Source organism: Sminthopsis crassicaudata, chromosome 3, assembly GCF_048593235.1.
Source record: "Sminthopsis crassicaudata isolate SCR6 chromosome 3, ASM4859323v1, whole genome shotgun sequence".
Taxonomy (NCBI): Eukaryota; Metazoa; Chordata; class Mammalia; order Dasyuromorphia; family Dasyuridae; genus Sminthopsis; species Sminthopsis crassicaudata.
This window is the reverse complement of record NC_133619.1, coordinates 637,538,666-637,561,715: the sequence shown is the minus strand read 5'-3', so window position 1 is coordinate 637,561,715 and position 23,050 is coordinate 637,538,666. Positions and strand designations below refer to the sequence as shown.

General features: G+C 61.8%; 1 protein-coding gene across 1 annotated transcript; it reads right to left on the bottom strand.

Moving 5' to 3' along the window:
* Window positions 1–235: 235 nt before the first annotated feature.
* FCGBP (Fc gamma binding protein) lies at window positions 236–21,125 on the bottom strand. The gene is made up of 22 exons (XM_074302586.1): window positions 20,990–21,125; window positions 20,447–20,634; window positions 20,190–20,292; window positions 15,779–17,026; window positions 13,253–13,602; window positions 12,293–12,863; window positions 11,457–12,061; window positions 10,620–11,187; window positions 9,763–10,355; window positions 9,013–9,592; window positions 8,305–8,504; window positions 7,995–8,136; window positions 7,431–7,759; window positions 6,183–6,756; window positions 5,475–6,082; window positions 3,920–4,487; window positions 3,059–3,630; window positions 2,169–2,748; window positions 1,640–1,839; window positions 894–1,265; window positions 526–779; window positions 236–399 (listed from the first exon to the last, which is right to left on the bottom strand). Exons 1-22 carry the CDS (start codon window positions 21,123–21,125, stop codon window positions 390–392), a joined length of 9,351 nt encoding a protein of 3,116 aa, XP_074158687.1. The 3' UTR covers window positions 236–389.
* Window positions 21,126–23,050: the final 1,925 nt, after the last annotated feature.

Below are 23,050 nucleotides of genomic sequence, written 5' to 3'. Positions count from 1 at the left end.
TTGTGGGACAAGGCCGAGTTGTGAGTGCGAACCCCAGCTCCCGGGACAAGTTAATTGAGGGGTGACACAGACCTGGCCGAGGCCCCGTTTCCCAGAGTCGCTCCCTCTCCTCCAAGGCAGGGGGTGGAAAAGCGGACGCAGGGGGCGGGAGGGCCCTGGGATGGGAGTGTGCCCCGGCCCTGGGTGAGGGCGCATGCCGTGCCCTAGGGGACAGGAACACACGTGGAGGCGCAGACTTATTACTGACGGTATTTAACCATTTATTAACATTTCTCAGAAATGGTCTCATTGATTAATCAGGAGTGGGGGGGAGTGTCTGTCACCCCGCCCCCTTCCTCTGCTGCGGCCAGAGCGGATGAAGATGTGTCCCTGCGGAGGCGGTCCGTGGATCACGCGGAGCTGGAAGAGAGGGAGCGGGTCAGCCCTCGGCCACCCAAGCAAAGCCCGGGCCCTTTCCGGGCTCCCCCGGCCCAGCGCTGCTCCCTTGGGGCCCCGGGGCCGGGATCCCGCATCCCGAGGCCTCACCACGGCGAGAGGTCCTGGGCCTCCCAGCCCCGCAGGGCGCCGGAGTCGTTGCTTTGGTCCCCATCAAAGTTCCCACAGGCTCCGCACAGCTTGCCGGCCTGGGCCTCGTCCACCATCACGTGCAGCTCCCCGGCCCGGCTGAGCATCACGTGCACCCCGCGGGCCTGGCGCACTTGGAGCGACCCGTCGGCAGCCTTCCGCACCGACACCGCGCTCAGCACCTCGGCCGGGAGGGTCGCCTGCTGTCCGTTCACCTGAGGGTGGGGGGAGAGAAAAGGGGGGCTGAGAAGCGGGGACCCGGCGCACCTGGGAGCGCGTGTGCGGCCGGGCCAGGAAGGGCGCGGGCCGGGCAGGGGGCGGGCGCTCACCCACACTTGTCCGGTCGGCGTCAGGGTGACCAGGCCGTCGGGGAAGAAGACGTGGGCCCGGCTCACGGCGGCGGAGGCCTTGCGGCACGGCCCGAAGTCGGCCAGCACGCGGAACCACGAGTCCCCGGCCTTGGAGCAGAGGGCCGAGAGCTCGTAAATGCCGGCGGGGAGGGCCCGGGCCTCCAGCCCGTCGAAGGTGTTGAGGCTGGAGGAGAGGGAGCAGACGCCGACGGGGCCCTTGCAGCCCCTGGAGCCTCCCTGGAGCTGGCACAGGCTGCCCGCCGGGCAGCTCATGGCCTGGCAGCTCAGCTTGCCTCCCAGGGCGCAGGTACACTGCTGGGAGCAGTCCGCATTCACAGAGGTCGAGTTACCCTGTCAGCAGGTGGAAAGGGGGCTCAGACTAAGCGTGCCCTGTGCCCCTCGGTGCCCTGTGCCCGTCGGGGTGCCCTGTGCCCTGTGCCCCTCGGGGTGCCCTGTGCACATTGGGGTGTCCTGTGCTTCCCGTGCCCGGTGCCCCTCAGTGCCCTGTGCCCCCATGCCCTGTGCCCCTCAGGGTGTCCTGTGCCCCTGTGCCCTCTGCCCCTCAGTGCCCTGTGCCCCTCGGGGTGCCCTGTGCCCATCGGGGTGTCCTGTGCCCCTGTGCCCCTCAGTGCCCTGTGCCCATCGGGGTCCCCTGTGCCCCTCGGGCTGCCTTGTGCCCTGTGCCCCCCGTGCCCTGTGCCCCCCCTGCCTTCCCCGCCCCTTACTGGGAGGTAGCTGTCCTGGTGGACACAGCCACAGGCCTGGATGGGCACGCAGGCGCCCTGGGAGAGCAGGAACCCGTGGTCACAGGCGCAGCCCTCGAAGCAGCGGGAGGTGCAGCCCCCTAGGCCAGAGAGCCCGGCGCAGGAGGCCTGGCAGCCGTGAACGCAGCCCGAGTAGTGCCCGTGAGCCGGGCAGCTGAGCGCTGGGGGAGAGAAGAGGGGGCAGGTGAGGGCCATGGAGGCCCAGGTTTTCCTCCTGTCTCCCCTGTGGGACCCCAAGAAGCTTTTTTGGCCTGCCCCATCACTGCTAACTCACTGAGCTTGTGGTCCCCTGAAAACCCTGAAAACCCTGGAGCCTTTTCAGACATGCTGCTGCATGGCCCAGCTCCTTACACTTTATAAGGACATTAGTTGTGATTTTCACCACCAGAAAGAGAAGGGCTTTTTGGGGGGCAGCCCCCTGCCTCACCCAGGACCTGCCTGGCACCCCTACTCCCTCCCTCCGCTCCAGCCTCCGACCACGGTCACTCACGACAGAAGCTATCGCTCCTCCACGGCTTCAGAGTGACGCCAGAAGCCTGGCAGTCCGCGGTGTAGGTGCCCAGGCTGCGGCACAAGGAGCTGGCGTTGCCTCGGCTGGCACACATGTCGTACACGCACTGGCGGAAGTATTCCGAAGGGCTGATCACAGCGTGGCAGGCGGCGAAGGGGCCCTGGGGGTCATGGAGCCGGCCGCAGGCCTGAAGGCTCTCAAAGGGGGCGGTCTCCTCCGCAGAACAAACGGGGCAGCAGCCCGCCCCCGCCCCCTCGCCACAGGGCCGGTCCCCAGGAGAGCCTGGCACGCGCCAGGCCGCCCCGAAGGTGTCCACGTCCGAGGTCAGGCTGCCCCCGGGCAGGCGGAAGTCATCGTTCCAATTGCCGTTGAAGTCCCCACAGAGGCCGCAGAGGTGACCGTGGTACGGGCTGGGCACGGACAGCAGCAAGTGGGCATCGCCATCGAAGAGGAGCCGCAGCCCCCGTGTGGTCTGCAGGATCACGTTGCGGCCCTCCGGGGTCAGCCTCAGCGAGCCGGCAGTCACGGGCAGCGCCGCCAGCTCCCCATCCACAGTGATCTGCGGGCACAGGTTACACAGGGGGCATCAGCCCTGCTGCCCCCTCAGGGCCCATGTCCTTCTGAGGAGCCCCAGAGAACTCTCTGGATGAGCTCTGGATTCGGGACCTCCTGGGTAGGATGGTGCTCCCTGGGGCCCAGACTCCCATGTCAGGGCAGGGAAGCATTTAGGCTGATCTCCTCCTGGGGGGCTGCTACCAGGCTCTTAGGCGAGCCCGGGATCTGCAGCCACGTCGGGGCCGCTCTCTCAGAGTCTCCTCCCCCTCCCCCTGCCCCAAGCCTGGGCTCTGCCAGCCGGGTGGGCCCCTCACCTTCAGGCCTCGGCCCAGGCCCACCGTCTGGTCGCCCACGGTCACCAGCACGCGCTCCAGGTCTCCGTTGGTGTCCTTCTCCAGAATGATGGCGAAGTCCTCGTAGCCGGGCAGGGGCTGGCACACTTGGGTGAGCACATAGGAGCAGGAGCCGTGGAAGTCAAAGACGCGGCCGTCGAAGGTCACGTAGTGGATGCTGCTGGACACCGTGCAGCGGCCGCAGCCCGTGGGGTAGCAGGCCTGGACGCCGTCCTCCAGGCGGCACTCCTCGTGGGGCCCACAGGGAGAGCCCTCCTGACAGGTGACCACGCCGCCGGGGCCGCACTCGCAGCGCCGCTCGCAGACCGCACCCGGGAAGAAAGTCTGCCCCAGCGGGTAGTAGCGCCCCTCGTGGAGGCAGCCGCACTGGCCCACGGGCACACAGGTGTCCCCGCTGAGAACGAAGCCCGCGTCACACACGCAGCCCTCGCGGCAGGTGGACACGCAGCCGGGCGGAGCTGAGAGGTCCGGGCAGCTCCGCGGGCAGGAGTCACCGCACAGCTGGTAGTGGCTGTTGGCAGGGCAGGAGAAGGCTGGGGGGGGGGAGAAGATGATTAGGAGAAGGGGGAATAAGAGGGAAGGAAGAGAGGGAGAAGGGGCGGGGGAGCAGTGACAGGTGCAGGGAGGGAGGGGGAGAGGGTGACTGATGCAGGGGGGAGGGGGAGCTAGGGTGACCAATTCAGAGAGGGGAGATCAGGGGATTTGAAGAGTGGGAGGAAAGCAGGGGCAGAAGTGAAGGGGGCAGGAAAAGAGGGGTGGGTTCTGGGAGAATCCAGTGAAAAAGCGGCTGGGGGATTGGGGGGTGGCGGGAGGAGCTCTTACGGCAGAAGTCTGGTCGCCTCCACTCATTCAGCTGGGCACCCGCAGCCTGGCAGACGGCCACGTATGCGGCCAACGCAGGACAGAGGCCGCTGGGATGACCCTGGGCCTGGCAGGCGTCCAGTAAGCAGTTTTTGAAGTAGGGGGTGGGATCCACAAGGCTGTGGCAAGCGGCGAGGGGTCCTTGGACTGCTGAAATCAGCCCGCAGGCCTCCGGGCCCCCAAACTGAGCCTGTTCCTGCTCACTGCAGCTATCCGGGCACTCACTGGGAGGACAGACGCCACAGTCCGCGCCGCCGCCCACTTTCCAGCTGTGGCCGAAGGCCACGGGATCATTGCCCGGCTGGCCGCCCTTGGGAGTGAGGTCGTTGGCGGGGTCCCCATTATAGTCCCCGCAGAGGCCACACAAAGCGCCTGTGTACGGAGCCGGGACCCGCAGCTGGACCAGGCTGTCCCCGTTAAAGGTCAGAGTCAGGCTGAAAACAGTTTGTATCACCACGCTCGCGCCGCTGAGGTACGCCTGGAGACGCGTGTCCAGCCGGAAGGGCAGGGCCACCAGCTGATTGTCCACCTAGGGGAAAGGGCGGGAAAGGGCCTGAGGAATGAAGTGGCCTCCCCTTGGGCTGGTGGGGGCAGCCTGACGAGCTGAGGCACGGTCTGTGAGGGGGCTGTGCCCTCCTGCCTTCCTTGGCTGGGCGTACCACTTACCTCTCGCTTCTTTCCATCCTCCAAGACTCAGCTCGAGGGCCCCTTCTCCATGACGCTTCCCCGATCCCCCCGTTCTGGGGCTGAGCCAGTGAGACTGCTTCCCCCCGCTCCCCTCCCCTCCCCGATCGCTGTCTGCTCACTGGTGAGCTCCTTATGGTCCAGCCCCTAATGGCGAGGCAGCCGCTGCTGGCTGACCACAGGCAGGTGGATTAACCCCTCGAGGTCTCTGACGACTGATTCTAAGACTAACGAATTGCTGGTCCAGGAGTTTTTACAATGATAGCATGATTTCTCTCTGGGGGCATTGAGAAGTCGGGGACCCCCATCCCAATGGGGGCATTCAGAAGTCGGAGACCCCCATCCCAATGGGGGCATTGAGAAGTCGGGGACCCCCATCCCTCTGGGGGCATTCAGAAGTCGGGGACCCCCGATCCCAATGGGGGCATTCAGAAGTCGGGGACCCCCATCCCAATGGGGGCATTCAGAAGTCGGGGACCCCCATCCCAATGGGGGCATTCAGAAGTCGGGGACCCCTGATCCCTCTGGGGGCATTCAGAAGTCGGGGACCCCTGATCCCTCTGGGGGCATTCAGAAGTCGGGGACCCCCATCCCAATGGGGGCATTCAGAAGTCGGGGACCCCCATCCCAATGGGGGCATTCAGAAGTCGGGGACCCCCATCCCAATGGGGGCATTCAGAAGTCGGGGATGATGGGTGTTTGGGATGAAAGTCTCTGGGCTCCCGGGGGGAGGGCCCAGATGTGGGTAGGAGAGAATTCAGTCGCTCCGCGAGCGATCCCACGAGAGCCTTCCCCGGTTCCCGGCTCCATGGCCTCCGAACCCCCGACTGACCTTCAGCTTGCGGGGGAAGGAGCTGCTCAGGGAGAAGCTGTGGTCATAGACGTGCAGCGTGACGTCCCGGGTGTAGGTGACAGCCTTGTTCCCGCGGTGGGCGTTGGCCACAGTGACGAAGAAGGCCTCCGTTCCGGGCCGGGGGTCGGTGCAGGTGCCGCTCAGCAGGTACTCACAGGAGCCCTGGAAGTCAAAGAGCCTCCCGTCCAGGGACACGTAATGGGGGTCGCCGGAAGCCTGGCACGTGGCGCTGCTGAGGGGGCGGCAGCCTCGGAGGCCCGAGGGGAGGATGGCGCACTCCTGGCCCGGCCCGCAGCTCGCCGGGGAGCAGAGCAGCTGGCCTTGGCCGGGCTCGCAGCGGCACAAGGAGGAGCAGCTGGCGTCGGCCCAGAATTCGGCGCCGGGCTCGTGGTAGGTGCCGTTCGCCCAGCACCCACAGCCGCCCTCGCGGGCCACGCAGACGCTGCCGCTCAGGATGAAGCCGTCATCGCACTGGCATCCCTCTGAGCACTTCCCAGAGCATGGCGGGGCGGGGGTCGGTCCGGGGCAGCTGGGTGGGCACGCTGGACCGCACAGCTCATAGTGACTGTTTGGCCCACAGGGGTATGCTGTAAGAGATAGAAACGGCAGCGTCCAAGTGAGAGGCGGAGGCCGGAGGGAGGGGGGCTGGCCGCGGGGACCCCCGGGCAGCGTCTCCCCCAGACTCACGGCATTTGGCTTGGGTCCTCCAGTCCCCGATGGCGATGCCGGCAGCCTGGCAGGCGGCCGCGTAGGAGGCCAGGGCCGGGCACAGGATGTCCTGGGAGCCTCCTCCGAGGCAGACGTCCAGGACGCAGCCAGTGAAGAAGGGGTCGGGCTTGATGTGGGCGTGGCAGGCCGAGAAGGGGCCCCCCGCGCCGGGGGCCAGGGGCCCACAGAAGTCGGGCCCCCCGTACTGCTCTTTCTTTTCCTCCTCACACGTCGGGCAGTTCCCGTGGCACTCGTCCCAGCAGAAAGGGTCCCACTCGGGCACCCGCCAGCTGCCGCCCCAGCTGGGAATGGAGGGCGCCAGGGTCCCGTTGGGGAAGGCCATGTCGTTGGCGGGGTCCTTGTCCATGTTCCCGCACAGGCCGCACACAGCCCCGTGGTAGCTGCTGGGCAGGGTCACTTCCACGCGCCAGTTCCAGTCGTAGGTGACGCGGAGGCCAAAGTCGGTGTCCAGCACGGCCATGCCGGGGCCCTGGGACACCACCAGGCGCCCTCCGGCTACGCTCACCGGAAGAGTGGTCAGCACGCCATTGACCTGGGGGGCAAAGGGCACAGCAGGGGGGAGGCGTCAGGCAGGCAGCGGCCCAGAGCCCCCCCAGCCGCCCTCCCTACCTCAAGGACTGGGGAGAGACCGAGGGCTGGGCCCGAGTTCAAGTTCTACCTTCCCAGGCTCTCCCTGCCGCTCGGGCGAGTCTCCCTTCCCTAAATCTAGGACCCCCAGGGGCTCCCTCCGCTTTGGGCCGGCTCCCACCCAGAGAGAGCCAAGGGGAGTCCGCACACTGATCCCACCAATGATGGCTGACGCTTCTGCCCCACCCTTGATTTGAACCTCCCAACAGTTCCCTGGCATATTTGTGGAAATACGGTTAACATATCCTGGGTCTCCCGCTGCCTGGGGGGGGAGGGAGGGGAAAATCAGGGTGTCGTAGGGTGATTGTTGAGAATTATCCATGTTTGTATCTGGAAACTAAAAAACTAATTAAAAAATAAAGAAAATTGAATGGAAAAAACCCCAAACAAAACAATTGCCTGAGGGATGATTATCCCGTTTCATAGAAGGGGGAACGGAGGCTCAGGAAGACCTCATGATTTGCCCATGAGGGCCAGTGCTCGGCCCCAAAGCGCGCCCGGGTCCTCGTGTGCTGCGGGCACCGAGCCTCCGCTGCCCCCGGGAGTCTGTAACCGCTGCCCCGCCCACAGGGCACTCACCCGCACGCGCCCGGCCTCGCCCTTGTGGACAGAGATGTTGGTCCCGTGGGCTGTGACGGTGACGAGGCGCACGTAGGACACGGAGGGATTGCCCCTGTTCTCGTTCTTGGTGGTGACCGTAAAGGCGGGGAGACTAGAGGGCCCCCCACACAGGGCTGCCAGGACATAGGAGCAGGTGCCCTGGAAGTCAAAGTCTCGGCCGTCGAAGGAGTGGTAGTGGGGGTCCCCCCACAGCCAGCAGGTGGCCTGGTAGTTAGGGACGCAGACGCCCTGGCCGTTCTGCACTTGGCACGTCTCCTGTTCCAGGCAGGTCACGGCCTGGCACGGGTCTGGGGGTGCAAAGGAGACGGGGGAGGAGACTGAGACCCTCCGGCCCTCTCTGCACAGTCCCCAAGTCTCTCTTCCCTTTAACCACTCATACCCCCTGCCCCGGGACCCCGGTGTCCGGCCCTCGGCCCGCTCTCTGGGGTCCCTTTCTGGCCCTCGGGTGGAGGCCAGCCTTCGGGCCCAGGAGCCAAGCGCCTCGACCTCCCGGGGTCTCCCTTCCCCGGCCTCCAGGCTCACCTTTGGTCACACAGCCCAGGAGGCCGTCCGAGGGCTCACACACCTGCCCGGCGCCGCACTTGTAGTCCTGGCACTGCAGGCCCTGCCCGGGATGGCACGTGCACTGCTGGGTGCAGTTGTGGAGCAGCACAGGCTGGTTGGGCTGTGAGGAAGAAAGGAACGGGCATTTCACCCCCAGCCTGGGGGGCCCAAAGCCCGGCCCTGCCTGGCCCCCCTCAGTTCAGAGGCAGCGGGAGGCGGAGGAGCGGGTTTTGGGGGGGCAGGGGAGTGTTGGGGGGCCAGGCCGGAGGCCGGTGAGCGAGGGGCGTACCTCGAAGTATCTGCCGTCCACGTAACAGCCGCAGTCCTGCAGGGGGATGCAGGCCCGGCCGTCGGAGACGAAGCCCACGTCGCACTGGCAGCCCTCCGAGCAGGTGCCGGGACAGCTGGGGGGCGCGCTCAGGGCCGCGCAGCCCAGGGAGCAGGTGTCCGCACACAGCTCGTAGTGACTGTTGGGGGGGCACTCCAGGGCTGAGGAGCGGAAGGAGACAGGCGGGGGTGAGGGGCGGGAGGGAAGCCATCCAACGTGCCCCAGCCGGCCGAGGAATGAAAACACAGGGCTCCGGCCCCCCCATTTCTTCCTGTCACCTCTCCGTCCCTCCCTCTGCCCCTCAGCCCCCTCTCCGTCCCTCCCTCTGCCCCTCAGCCCCCTGTCCGTCCCTCCCTCTGCCCCTCAGCCCCCTGTCTGTCCCCCCCACCCGTCCCTCAGCCCCCTCTCCGTCCCTCCCTCTGCCCCTCAGCCCCCTCTCCGTCCCTCCCTCTGCCCCTCAGCCCCCTCTCCGTCCCTCCCTCTGCCCCTCAGCCCCCTGTCCGTCCCTCCCTCTGCCCCTCAGCCCCCTCTCCGTCCCTCCCTCTGCCCCTCAGCCCCCTCTCCGTCCCTCCCTCTGCCCCTCAGCCCCCTGTCTGTCCCCCCCACCCGTCCCTCAGCGTCCTTCCGGACCCCTCAGGCCGCCCATCGCCCTCCCGCCGGGTCACTCACGACAGAACTTGTCGCTCCTCCAGGGCTGGACGGTGCCCCCCGCAGCCTGGCAGGCCGCCACGTAGGCCTGGATGCTGCTGCACAGGGCGTCCTGGCTGCCCCCGCCCAGGCAGAGGTCGAAGACGCAGTCGTCGAAGTAGCCGCCGGGACTGACCATGGTGTGGCAGGCGGCCAGGGGCCCCTGGGGGCTGGTGAGGAAGCCGCAGAAGCGCTCCTGCCCGTAGGTCTCGGCCAGCTCCGGCTTGCACTGGGGCGGGCTGGGGCAGTCGGGGTTGCAGACGGGGAGGCAGGGGGAGCCGGGCACGGCCGCCTCCCAGGAGTCCCCGAAGGCCGAGGGGTTGCTGGCCAGCTGGCCGTCGGGCTTCTGGAAGTCGTCCTCGGGTTTCCCGTTGTAGTTCCCACACAGGCCGCAGAGCTTGCCGTGGTAATTTCCGGGGACGGTGACCCGGACGTGGTAGACGAGGTCGTAGGCCACCCGCAGGCCGAAGTCGGTCTGGATCACAGCATCCGTCCCGTGCTGGTAGGCGCGGACACGGCCGCCGGACAGGACCACGGGGAAGTTCAGGGCCACGCCATCCACCTGGGGGGAGGGAGGGGGGCCTCAGGGCCGCCGGCAGAGCACAGGCCTGGCATCCCACATCCTGCGTGGCGCCCCAGAATCCTCGGGGGCGCGGGCCCGCCGGACTGGCCAGGAGCAGAGCCGCCCTCCAGCCCCTCTGCCCGCCCCCTCCGGGAAGGCCGAACCCTCACCTTGACCTTCCACTGGTGTTGCTCCAGCACCAAGGAGACGGCGGCCACGCGGACAGTCACCACCCGAGTGACGCTGACCGCCCCGTTGCCCCAGGCCACGTTCTCCACCAGGACCTCGAAGTCCTCCAAGTGGGTCTGGTTGCCGCAGGTGCGGACCAGGGTGTAGACGCAGGTCCCCATGTAGTCAAACTTGCGCCCGTCAAAGGTGGTGTAGTGGGGGTCCCCGGAGGCCGAGCAGGTGGCCGAGCCCACGACCACACAGCCCAGGGCGCCGTTGGTCACCTGGCAGTCTTCGTGGGGCCCACAGGCGGAGGGCGAGCAGGTGACCACGCCGCCCTCCCCGCACTGGCAGAAGTAGTCGCAGCCGGGGCCCGGGTAGAAGGACTGGCCCAGGGCGTAGTACACGCCTTGGAACAGGCAGCCGCACTGGGCCAGGGGGACGCAGTCCTGCCCGCTGAGAGCGAAGCCTTCGTCGCACACGCAGCCTTCGCGGCACTCGGCGCCGCAGCCCCCCGGGACCGAGACGTCGCTGCAGGACGCTGGGCAGCCTCGGGAGCACTCCTCATAGTGACTGTGGGCAGGGCACGCCATGGCTGGGGGAAGAAGGAAGGGGTCACCCGGGGCCTGGTCTCCACGTCACCTCTGGTCCCCTAAGTGCTTCCGAGGGGTCTCTCGGGGGCCGTGGGGCTCCTCTCTCCCTCGGGACCGTCCCTGGAAACTACAGCGACTTGGCCAAGTGTCCGAGGCGGCCGAAGCCGGGTCTTTAGGACTCTTCTCTTTCCCCCGGGCTCCCCCCTCCCTCTCTCTCCCTGGGACCCCAGAGGGGGCCGAGCTCCCTCCCCAGAGTCATCACTCACGGCAGAATCGGTCGGTCCTCCAGGAGTGCACGGTGGCCCCGGCGGCGTGGCAGGCGGCCGCGTAGGCAGCCAGGTTATCGCAGCCCACGTTGGGCTGGCCGGGCAGCAGGCACCTGTCATACACACAGTCCCGGAAGAAGCCGTCGGGGTCCACCTTGGCCTGGCAGTCGCGGAAGGGCCCCGCGGGGTCCTTCAGGAGCCCACACTCCTTCTTGCTCTGTGCCTGCTGGGCTAACAGGGCGTCCAGCTGCGGGCACTCCCCCGGACTCACAGCCCCGCAGCCGGGGAGAGTCTCCTCCTGCCAGTTCTGGCCAAAGGCCAGGGCGTTGGCAGCCAGGGACCCGTCCCGCAGCGTGAAGTCGTCCTTGGGGTCCTCGTTGAAGTTGCCGCAGAGGCCGCAAAGGGCGTTGGCGTAGCTGATGGGAACCTTGACCTTTGCGAGGGCGTTCCAGTCATAGGAGACCGTCAGGCCAAAGTCGGTGCGGATCACGGCGTCGTACCCGCTCTGGAAAATCTGCACCTGGCCCCCGGCCGCTTGGTGGGGCAGGTACCGGAGCACCCCGTCCACCTGGAGGCAGCGAAGGGACGGGAGGTCATCGGGCCGAAGGGGGGTCTTTCCGCGAGTGGGAGGGCCTCTGGTAACCGCCAGGCGCCCCGTGGGAGGCCCGAGAGTGACCGAATTGGCCTGCAGGCTCCCCCGAGGGTGTCGGGTCCCCGAGTGACCCGGAGCCCCCAAGTCCCTGCGCCCCGACCTGGCCCTCACTGGGGCCTCCCTCCCCCGCTCCGGCTCGGCCGTCTCCTCAGGCCCGCCCTGCCCCTCGGAGCCCCTGCACTCACCAGGACCCGGCCGGGGTGCTCCCTGCGGACGGCAACCTCCACGCCGCGGGCTTGGACGCGCACGGCCCTGGTGTAGGACACCGTCTGGCTGCCCCTGTGCTCGTTCTCCACCAGGACCCGGAAGGAGGGCAGGGCCGCGGCCTGGCCACAGGACCCCGCCAGCAGGTAGACACAGGTGCCCATGAAGTCGAAGCGCCGCCCGTCAAAGCTGACGTAGTGGGGGTCCCCGGAGGCCTGGCACGTCCCGAAGCGGTCTGGGTAACAGCCCTGGAGCCCGTTCTGCACCCGGCAGCGCTCTCCAGCCGGGCAGCCCCCCGTTTCCTTGCACTCCACCTGCTGAGTCTTCCCATTGCACACGCAGCGCTTCTGGCAGAGCTCGTCGCCCCAGACCTGCTCCCCGGGGGCCAGCACGAGGCCCTGGTACTGGCAGCCACAGGCCGAGCTGGGCACACAGACGTCCCCGCTCAGCAAGAAGCCCTTGTTGCACACGCAGCCCTCCACGCAGGGCCGGGAGTCGCAGTCGGCGGGGGCCGAGTCCCCGAAGCAGGAGGCGGGGCAGGCGCTGTGGCAGGAGGAGTACTGGCTGTTGGGAGGGCAGGTCATGGCTGTGGGAGAAGGGACAGGGACCGTTAGCAGCCCTGCCGCCCTCAGCACAGTGCCCGGCCCCGGCGTGCTGCCTTCCCTCCTCCCCGGGGCTGCGGCCCGGCCCAGCGGGGGGCGCCCAGGTGGGCGAATGGCAGTCATTCTCGGGCCTGCAGGGCTCTTCCACCACTCCGTCCTCCCCCCGCCCGGCCCCTGGGGGTCCTCGCCTCCGTTCCCCTCGCCCTGACACTCACGGCAGCCAGCAGCCGTCCTCCAGTCCCGGATGCTGACCCCTTGCTCCCTGCAGGCCGTGGCGTAGGAATCCAGGGCGCGGCACAGGCTGGGCCGGTCGCCGTTGCTGGCGCACAGGTCATACACGCAGTCTTTCAGGAAGCTCTGGGGGTCCAGGATGTCGTGGCAGGGGGCGAAGGGGCCCGAAGCCAGGCTCAGCATCCCGCAGACCCTGTCGCCCTCGTAGTGCTGGGTCTGCCCGGGGGTGCAGCTGGGGCAGCCTCCCTGGCAGTCATTAGAGCAGAACTGGTCGCCGTCGTCGAGCTTCCAGCTCTCGGCGAACTCCACGGCGTCGGCGGCCAGGGTCTCGTCCTGCTTGAGGAAGTCGTCGGCGGGGTCCCCGTTGTAGTTCCCACAGAGCCCGCACACCTCGTTCTGGAAGCGGGACGGCAGGGTCAGGCTCAGCCGGCAGTCCCAGTTGTAGGTGACGCGAAGCCCAAAGTCCATCTCTATCACCCCTTGGGCCCCGCTCTGGAACACCCTCAGCTTCCCGCCGTGCAGGGACACCGGCAGCCGGGACTTCTGGTTGTTGATCTGCGGGAGAAGCAGGGGTCGTCAGCTCCACGCATCCCTCGCCGCCCTCTCCCCCAGCCCCCTGAATGACTCCTCCCCTCTCCTTGAACGGGGCCCTTTGGGAATTATGAGGAAGGGCTTCCCCAAGCTCGGGACCACGTCCCCCCCAGAGGCTCCCCAGGGGGCCGGCCTATTGGGCCTGTGGGTGAGACCAGGCTCTAGTGTTTGCCTCTCGGGTCTCCTTGGGCTCGTGGCTTTATTTTCTCTGGGCTGGGTCTCCTTTTCTGGACTAGACCCATTCCGAAATCCTTTCCTCCGCTACATCTGAGATCCCGCCTTTCTTCCTGAGCCGCCCGAGGGGGGGACTCAAGGAGCGGGCCCTGGCCCCCCATCCCCCGCGCCCAGCTCACCCGGGCAAAGCCGTGCTCCCCTCGAGCCAGGGAGACCACCTGGCTGTAGGCGCTGACGGTCACCAGGCCCACGTAGGACACCTTCTTGCTGTTCCGATGCTCGTTCTTGGTCTCCACGCTGAAGGCAGGCAGGGTGTCGTCAAAGCCGCAGAGCTCGGACATGGTGTAGGAGCACGTGCCCATGAAGTCGTAGCGGCGGCCGTCGAAGGTGGTGTAGTGGGGGTCCCCCTGGGCCCAGCACGTGGCCGTGGAGGCGGCCGAGCACGTCGGTTTGCCGGCCACCATCTGGCAGCGCTCCTGGGGCCCACATTTGACCCCAGAGCAGGAGGCGTCCGCGGCGGGCAGGGGCACTGGGAAGAGAACAGGAGTCGCAGTTACGGGTGGGGGAGGGGCGGAGGTGGCCCTTGTGGAGGACGAGCTGGCGAGCAGATGGAGGATGCAGGGGAGAGAATTTGGGGAGAAGAAATGGGGAGGGCAGCTGAGGAGTGAAGCAAGAAACAGTTGGGAAAGGAGACGATGGCATTGGCTCTACGAGCATTAATTAAGCACCAGTTGTGTGCCTGGCACAAACGCACTAAAGCTGGGGACGACAGAAACGAACCACGAACACTTCCTGCTGTGGAGCTTATGGTCTAGTTAGGGGTCGTTTGGTCCGTCGGACCGGAGACCCCTCCCCGTCTGACGGCCCTCCTCTGCACCCGCCGCAGATTGTCGGTGTCATTCCCCCACTTGGGCGCCAGGACCGACCGCTATTCCCCAGCCGTGGCTTGAGAAGGAGCAGGAGGAGCTCCTTATGCCAGCAGCTCCGCTGCTCTCGGGACCTTTTCCTGGCTGTTAACTCACGTCGGACTCGTGCCTGAAAACCCGCAGCTCTTTCTCAGAAAAAGTGCTTTCTTGCCGCGTCTTCGCCCTCTCGTACTCCTGAGGGATTTTAGTCCCGAGGCTGCGTCTCTGCGTCTACCCCCTTTAACGGTGATCTTACCCAATTCAGCCCAATATTCTGGCCCTCGAGGGAAGTCCAACCTTTCCAGCCGCCCCATCTCACATTGAGAAGTGGTCCACTTAAACCCCGGGCTCTTTTTTGGTTTCCCACACAAACTGCCATCTAACAAGATCTTGACCTTATTATACTTAGGGGAAAATTTTTAGGCCCCAAATTAATATTGCCTTGACTCTCATTAATGGGATTCCTAAGCATCCTTTGTGAATTCCTGACTGCTACTGGGATGTGATCGTTTGCTAAATTTGATAAGACTCTTCATGCTTTCATGAGCATGAGACCAGCACAGGCTACCCCTGGAGCCCTCCCCAGCTGAGACGCATTCGTTACTAGAAAATGCTGGTCATCCCGGTCAGAGCGCACCCAGGTGACCGTGGCTCAGGGACCACCTCCGGCTCCATCAGCCACCCACGGGCACGCCCCCGGCCGCGGTGGCTCAGACTCCGGGGGCAGCCTCCCTGCCAAGCTCATTACTTATGGCGGGTATTGATCCCAACTGGCCATTTCTCACATTTGCTTTCTAGTCTAAGACTTCGCGGCAAAAAAAAGAACTGAGATGCGAATTTAATCTCTCTAGCTCCTCTCCATCTCAGGCAGAAGTTTTACCTTTGAGCTGCTCCTAAATTTAGCTTTTAAAAAACATTCCAGGGGGCAGTTAGGTGGCGCAGTGGATAGAGCCCCAGCCCTGAAGTCAGGAGGACCCGAGTTCAAATCTGGCCTCAGACACTTAACCCGTCCTGGCTGTGTGACCCTGGGCAAGTCACTTAACCCCAGCCTCAGGGGGAAAAAAAATTCCAAAACCTTTTTAAGTAACTTTTTTTTAGCTCTTCTCACCAGTCTTAGCTTATTCTTAATTATGACGCTCCCATTCTTATAGGGTCAATCTGCATCCCCTCTCTCCTCTACGTATCCCTCCTCTGGATGCTTTGAAATCTATTCCCTTAAAGTCCAGGGTGGGGAATGACGGATACGGAACACTATGGATGTTTTCTGACTTGGACGGATGAGCCATTTTTGCTTATCTTTTTCCTTCTTCTTTTTTCATTTTGCGTCACAAAGGATTGCTGGTTAAAAGGATATATTGGGGAAATAAGCGATTTCAATAAAAATTTAAATTTACAAATGTAATAAAATAAAACAAAATGACTTTCTTTTTCTTTTTCTATCACAAGTTCCAGGAGGCAGCGGTCAGTTTTCTAGCATTTCTACCCTGGCACTGGCTAAACGTCCAGTCCAATATAGAATTCTGCCTTATTGGTTTCTCTTTTAAAGAATCTAATAATCATTAAGGCAAGAAGAAGAAGCTGCTTTGTAAATGTCTGTAAAACAAGATCTCCTATTACTATTAGGACTTCTGATCTGCTTGTTAAATTGCTCATCCATTTTCTCGTTCTGTCTGTAAAAAAAAAGTTACCGCCTAGAAGTCACCTTGTTGGTGATGAGGAAAGACAAAGGGGCACATGGAGATGAGGCTGGGAAGGATGGCCGATGGGTTCCCGCCACCGCCTCCTCATCCCATCACTCACCCTGGCCACACGCAGCTGCCGTCCCGAGCCCCACAGAAGGCGCCAGCCCTAGAGTCAGCAGCCCAAAGGGACTTCCAGCCTCAACACTGTGTCTCCCGCCATCTGTCCCAAGACTCATCTCTGCATAGGAGAACTCACTGCCGGGCACAGCTGCCCAGGTGATCTTTGACCCCAGAGTCTGGCCGTCCATAGTAACGCCTCCAACGGCGTCTGTCTTTGCTACCAGGAGGGCGATGCCTTCAGTCCCGGGCACCCCACTGACCACATAGGATGAGCAGTAGCCATCCACCGGAGGGACCAGAGCCAGGAAGGGGCCGTAGGTCACTGACCCTCGCTCGGCCCCCGTGCCAAAGAGCAGGACCTGGATGCCGGCATTGGCTGAGAGATAGAGGGGGTAGGATGGGCGAATATCGAATTCCATCACCTCGCCAGCCTGGAGCCCCCGAGAGCCAGAAGTGCCCCCGTGCTTGAAAGTCAGCCGCGTGGTCTCGCCGGCCACTATATAAGCCGTGTCGAAGCGAGCCTGGGAGGACACCGCAGGGACCACGTAAGAGGTTCCCCAGTGAGCCCGGGGCAGCAGCTGCTCCACCACATGATTGCAGGAGGTGTGCTTCTGGACACAGCTATGGCCAGAGAGCACGGCCACTGGGCGGCTGGCCACCACCCGAGAGCCAGAGAGGTCAGCCGTGCTCTGTACCTGTGCCACGTCATAGGGCCCTAGCTCCAGCGCCAGGGTGCTGCCCGCTGGGTGGAACCGGCCCTGGAAAGTGGCCGAGCCTTTCAGCTGGACACTGACGGAGGCCCCGGAGGCCCCAGCCACCACCGCAAACTCTTTGACATTCTTAGCTGAGGTCCCTGGAGGGGTGAGCACGAAGTACTCGGTGCCCAGAATGTCGACGGGGTAAACTACGGTCAGTTCGGCTGAGTTTGGCTTGGCGCTGACCGCTTGGACCACGATAGCCTGGTCTGAGCGGATGACCACGGCTCGGTGGGTAGTCGCACTGCTGGTCATTTCAGCCACGCTGCTGACATTGACCATGACTGTCTGTCCTGTACCCACGGTGACAGTCTCTGAGGTCTTGGTCACCTGGCTTAGAATGGTGACAGTGGCGGGGCTGTTGGTAAGGCTGGAGAGGAGGAGGTGGAGGTGGGCTGAGCTGTAGCCAGGGTCGTCATTTTGCAGGAAGGCGGTGAGGAATTCCCGTCCAGCCGCGCTTACCCACCCTTCAGAGGCCCTGGGAGCCAGCCCTAGGGAATGGGAGAGAGGTCTGGGGTCACCCATGGGGAGAGACCGAGGAGGACCATCCAGTCTCAAATCTCCACCTGCCTTGAGCTGCATGGCTCCCAGACGCCTTAAATTAAGCACGTCCAGGACACCCCATGCTATTTTCTCTCTGAAGCTGACCCCCTTCCTACCTTATTTCTGTAGGGGTAATACTCTTCTTCACCCCCCCCCCCCAAGTCCCTCAGGCTCACAACCTGAGTAACAGCCTCTGTCTCTCACCTTTCATATTCTATCTGTGGCCACTTTTAAAGCTCTTGAGAAGTCCCCTTCTCTTTTCTGACGCTGCCCCTACTCGGGGACAGGCCCTCATCACCTCACCCCTGGACGGCTGCAGTAGCTGCTGGGATGGCGGGCTGCCTGCTTCCGGCGTCAGCTTGTTCCCATCCATCCTTCCTTCAGTTTTCAAATCTCTTAAAATTCAGGTCTCCCCCCTCCCCACCACCATTTACTAACCTCCACTGGTTCCAGCATTAAATATAAAATTCTCTGGCCCTTAAAGCCCATCATACCCTTGTCCCTTCCTACTTTTCTGGTCCTCTTACACTTTCCTTCCCTCCCTATTCCTCCTTCCATCCAGTGTCTCTCTTGCCTTCCTTGCCTTCCTCTGAAGGCTTCTCTCCAATTCCTGCTAAAATCCGAACTTCTAAAGGAAGCCTTTCCCAGTCTGTTGCTTTCTTCCTATTTCTCTTTGCTTAACTTGTTTGTTCAGGATTGCTTCTATGTTTTCTCCTCCATTAGACTGAGGACTCCCCAAAAGTGGGGATTGTTTTTTCCTATTTTTATATCCCTAGCACTTATCACAGTGCCTGGTACACAATAGGTGCTTAATAAATGCCAGGAGACTGACAGTACAATTGGGCTATTGTGTGCAAGGACTTTTTTGCAGGTTATTGTTTGTCATCCTGTGTCTCTCCCCCTTTTTAGGCTGAGAGCCCGAGGAAAGCTGTCCACCCCGTGCCTCCATTTCTCCATCTCACCTCTCCCAGCCAGGGTATCGCAGAGACTTTCTCCAAGGTTAGCCAACGGCCTCCTTACTGCCCAGTGCTCGCCTTCTGCAAAGGCTGACCGATACTGACCCTGTCCTCCCTGGCTTTTGGGGAGTTCAGGGCTTCACCCTTTGCACGGTGTGCATGAAGATATCCCCAGGCTCTGCCCTAGGCCCCCAGCCTTTTCTCTGTGCCTTCTCTCATTCGCTCCCCAGGATGGCTCCAGCTGGCATCTATGTCACACAACATGGGCAAATGCACACTATAGGTCTACTTGTATACGTGCATATAAATATCACGCAGGGTGCATGTCTACATGCATCGTCTATACCTCCGATATAACCACGTCCCATTTATATATAAATACATAACCATGCACCTGTGTGTGTATTTGTACTCAACTACAACACACACAATGCACACATGTACACAAACACATGTGTACTCAAATATGGCAGCACAACGCACAATAAACACACGTATGTGTGCATTCGTACCCTCGTGCACATGGATGCATCACACAGTATGCAAACATAGGTAGCAAAACATGTTTATGACTATATTTGTAATCCTCATTCACATTATGGACAGATGCAAACCCAGTGTGCATAAATGTGCATAGAAGCACATTTTACTTCTATCTATATGTATAAAAATATATTACTCCCAGTGTGATATAGAGGCATCTAAACATGTGTGTGTATTCCTACATACGTGTATAAAAGATAGCCCATAGCGTGCACACACACATTACATATACACACGTGTATGCACATATATTGTACGTATAATGTGTGCACTACACATTCACATATGGCGTATACAGATGTCACCCATACCATGGCTACATACACGTGAACATACAGAGTCCATGGATATAAACATGTTAAGCATGTGTGTGCACAAATGTGCCCTATCTACATGTATGTAAGCATGTCTATTGAATTAATAATATATGTGAATTAATGTATTCCATAGGGCGCATATATATTTAAGCATCTGTATGTGTTCATTTACACAAGTACATGGTACACACAGCATGCATGACACATATATGTGTATATGATATATACATACACGTACACAGGGTACATGTATGTGCATCTGCCCACGCGTGTCTATGCAAGTAAAGACACCGACGATGCCCAGATCTTACCCAAACCTCTCTCTCTCCCTGTCTCAGCCGGGACCTGCTGGGGTTTCCCCTCGGAGGCTCGTCCTGGCTCCTGACTCTGCTGCTCTCCTCCTCTCAGGTGCCAGGCTCACAGCCCTCCCCCCTTCACTTTCCCTTCCCCCCTTCACATTCTCCCCGCCTTGTTAAAGATCTCTCCCCCCCTCCATTCACACACACACACAGAGATGGCCAGTAAGAGCGCTCCACTGCCCAGCTGCGAAATGGGTATTTCCAGAGCTCAGGCCCAGTCACAAGTGGGGGGGTTGTGTATAAACTCCTTCCGTCTTTCTAGACTTTCTGGTCAGGGAGTTCACGGATTCCTCCCCCCAGACCGCGCTCTTTCCTTCCTTCTGCCAAATGCTTCTGCAGGTGTCGCCCCCCGTGTCTCAGTTTGCCAGGGCAGAGGCCAGATGCAGGGGTGGGCACAGGAGCGCTCCATGAAAGAAAGGAAAGCAGAGGAAGGGGGAGCATGGCTCCCACCTGGGCAACCTCGCAAAGAGCCAGACAGACAATAATGGCGGGCCGACGGGAGGAGAGGAACCCAGGAGTCCAGGCTTATACTCACCCAGCAAGAAGCTGATTCCAGCCCAGATCGGCCACCAGCTCCTCGGGGCCCCCATCTCTGTAAGGGAGAAGGAAAGCCTTTTGTGCCGGGGAATAGGCCAAAATCTGCAGCTGGTCAGAGTCCCGGGACTTCGAGCTCCCTACCCCAAGCCCCCCGCTTCTCAGAGAGGTCACCCCCCCTAGGGTCAGAGGGTCTCCCGAGGGCTGCTCCAGAGAACCAATGTCTCGGGGCTGGGCCGTCTGCCGGCTAAGCCAGCTTCTGGGGTGGGAGGGATGGAGGCAGGAGCAGGGAGGCTCGGGACCCCAGGAAGGCCCCAGAGGAGGGGAGAGCCGGAGAGGGGAGCGAATGCAGCCCTGCTGAGAGGGCAAGGCCGGGCTCTGGGGCGGGGAGGACCAGCTCACCTTCAGGTCCCAGGAGCTTCCGAGCAGCCCCATCGAGCGCGGGTTTTATAAGGGAGCTTGGGACCACACCTTGGGTCAGCTGGGCCCACACGGTGCCAATTTCCTGGAAGGGGATGCTGGGGCGTGGTGAGCACAATTCTGGGATGGAGGGGAAGCCCAGGGCAGGGGCTGAGGTGGGCGGCGGGGAGGGCCAAGAGGGGCCATTTTGGGAAGGTCTGGAGTGAGGAAGGGCTTGGAGGGAGGGGCAGCTCCCACACCTTGGTCCTAGGGAAGATGGCGTTGAGGAATCGGGGCCGAGAGGGCAGGGGAGCTCCCCCAGCTCCCGAGAAGGCAGGGAAGCTGTGTCTAAGCCTGAGGTAGACAGCTGGGGGATGGAGGACGAGGTGCCCCGAGACCAGGATGCCAGATGGGAGCTGGGTGGGCCCTGGGCTGAGAAGGAGGAAGGCTGAGGGTGGGTGGTGGGTCCCTGTTTACCCGCTGGCCCTCCGCCCATTTCCCCAACACAAGGTTCCTCTGGCTTCTGCCAGCAACAATACCAACACCTATATCCGGGTCCTGGCACTTTCCCAAGTCTTAGTCTTCAGCTGGGGCTCAGTCTTGGGCCCTCTCTTCCCCCCCCTCTCCTCCCCCTCCCCTCCCCTCCCCCCTTCTCTCCCCATCCCCTCCTCCGTAAGCCCTCCGAGGGTCCGGGCTACTCGACTTGTCTCACATCCCCAGCATCCAGCCCCCAAATGCTTGTTAATTCCAGTTGGTCTGAACTGAATCGAAGGGGGGACGCTCGCCTCTGGCCCAGCTCTCACACGTGTGGCTCAGCTTGGGATGAGGTCTGGGGCGGCCGCTCAGGTGGCGTCTGAGGGCTTCTGTCAGAGCGTGTCTAACCCAAGGCAGCCAGCGAGGGGGCAGAGCACCCGCGACACCCGCCGCTTCTGCCGGCATCCTGGGGGAGGCTGGGACTCCGGGACTGATCCTTCGGGGCCTGGTGGGCTTGGGATCGGGAGACCGGCTCAGACCTGGCCTCTGGCCTCGGGGTGACCTCTCTGGGAAGCGGGGGCTTGGGGTAGGGAGCTCTAAGGCCCGGGACTCCTGACCAGCTGCAGATTTTGGCCCCACGGCTTCTTCGCTTTATGGCCTTCGAAGTGATAGCCAAGCTGTCTCCCTGTCTCCATCTTGCTGTTCCCCACCCCCTAATTCTAGTTAGAGTTTCCAGATCTGGACTTTTCCCAGGTCCTCATGATGTCATAGGTGGTCCCCTGATTTTAGGGGGGGGTCTTCTGTTCTGGCAATCAGTCAATGACTCTAGCTCCTCTGCTTTGGAGTCTGCCTCAGGAAACTCCCACACCCTCTCTGTGTGATGGCTTCTGGCCTCCGGATAGTCCCCCAGGTCAACTCCTGAGACCATGGGGAAAAGACCGCTCCCCAATTCATTGCTGACTGGCAGATGGAAAGTCCGGGGTCAGGGAGAACCAAAATGGAGCCCCCTGCTCCTTCCTACCCAGGAGCCATAGAATTAGCTTATCAGTGATTGAAAGCTGGAGAGATGTGTCTCCTTGTCCTGTCTCTCTGCTGAATTCTCTTAGAATTCAACCCGCTTTGTTTTTTATTTTAATAGTTTTTATTTACCAGATATATGCACGGGTAATTTTACAGCATTGACAGTTGCCAAACCTTTTATTCTATTTTTTCTCCTCTCCCCTCCCCCAGATGGCAGGTTGACCAATACATGTTAAATATGTTAAAGTATAAATTAAATATAATATATGTGTACATGTCCAAACGGTTATTTTTCTGTACAAAAAGAGTCGGACTTGAAACAGTGTCCAATCAGCCTGTGAAGGAAATCCAAAGTGCAGGCGGACAAAATTAGAGGGACTGGGAATTCTCTGTAGTGGTTCATAGTCGTCTCCCAGAGTTCTTTTGCTGTCAGCCCGCTTTGTAATGGCGTTACTATTACAATCAACTTTGCCCCTTGGCTAAGGAGATGGATTCAAGCCTGCAAATTCTTTTGAGACACCTCAGACATCGGTCTGTGACCCCAGACTTTTGGGGTCCCCTTCCCAATCTCAACACTCAGACTCTAGGATGGACAGGTCTGCCCTAAGCTGGGGTGCAAGCAGAAATTGCAGGCAGCTAGTTCCTGTTCTTGGATGGCTCTTGCTGGTTCTATCAGGTTTAAACTGCCCCCAGGAGGGGATTTTGAGCCCACCTCTTTCATCTGTGACTAGCAGAACTGGTCTTGCTTGTTCTAACCCCCCTCTTCTTTCTATCGGAATTCCCCAACCCACGGTAGTTTCTCCAAGTTCCTGGGAACAGAGATGGGATGGAGAAAAGGGAATTCTGAGCCACGGAGTGGAGGGGGCTGCCAATCATGGCATCCGGCCCGAACCCAACTGGTAAGGCAGGGCAATGCTTTACAACGCTTTGGCAGCTGCTGCCGCAGGGGCTCCTCCCCACTTATTACCCACTGGCTGAGGTGGGTGCCCTGGCCTCCTCCTCCCTGGGGAGTCCGGGCCTCTGAGAGCTGCTCCCTCCCCACACCCAGGGTGGGTCTCCATCAGTAACTGATAAATGACCAGAGTTGATCTGGGCCCAAAGTCAATGAGGAAAAAGAGTTAAAGTAAATACCCAGGAAAGGTTGAGAGAGAGATAACAGAGGCAAAGCCAGCAAAGTGCTGGGCTTATCTGAGACAACAGCATCATCCCAGAATTCTCTTTCCTTTTGCCCACCTGGTCCCTTTCCAGTTCCACCAGCATCCTTGCATCTGACTGAGAGCATCCACTTCAAGGACTGGGCTCATGAATGACCTCAAGGAAAAGCGGGGATGGGGAAGGCCTTGGACTCTGCAGGCCTTCCCCCACCTCCC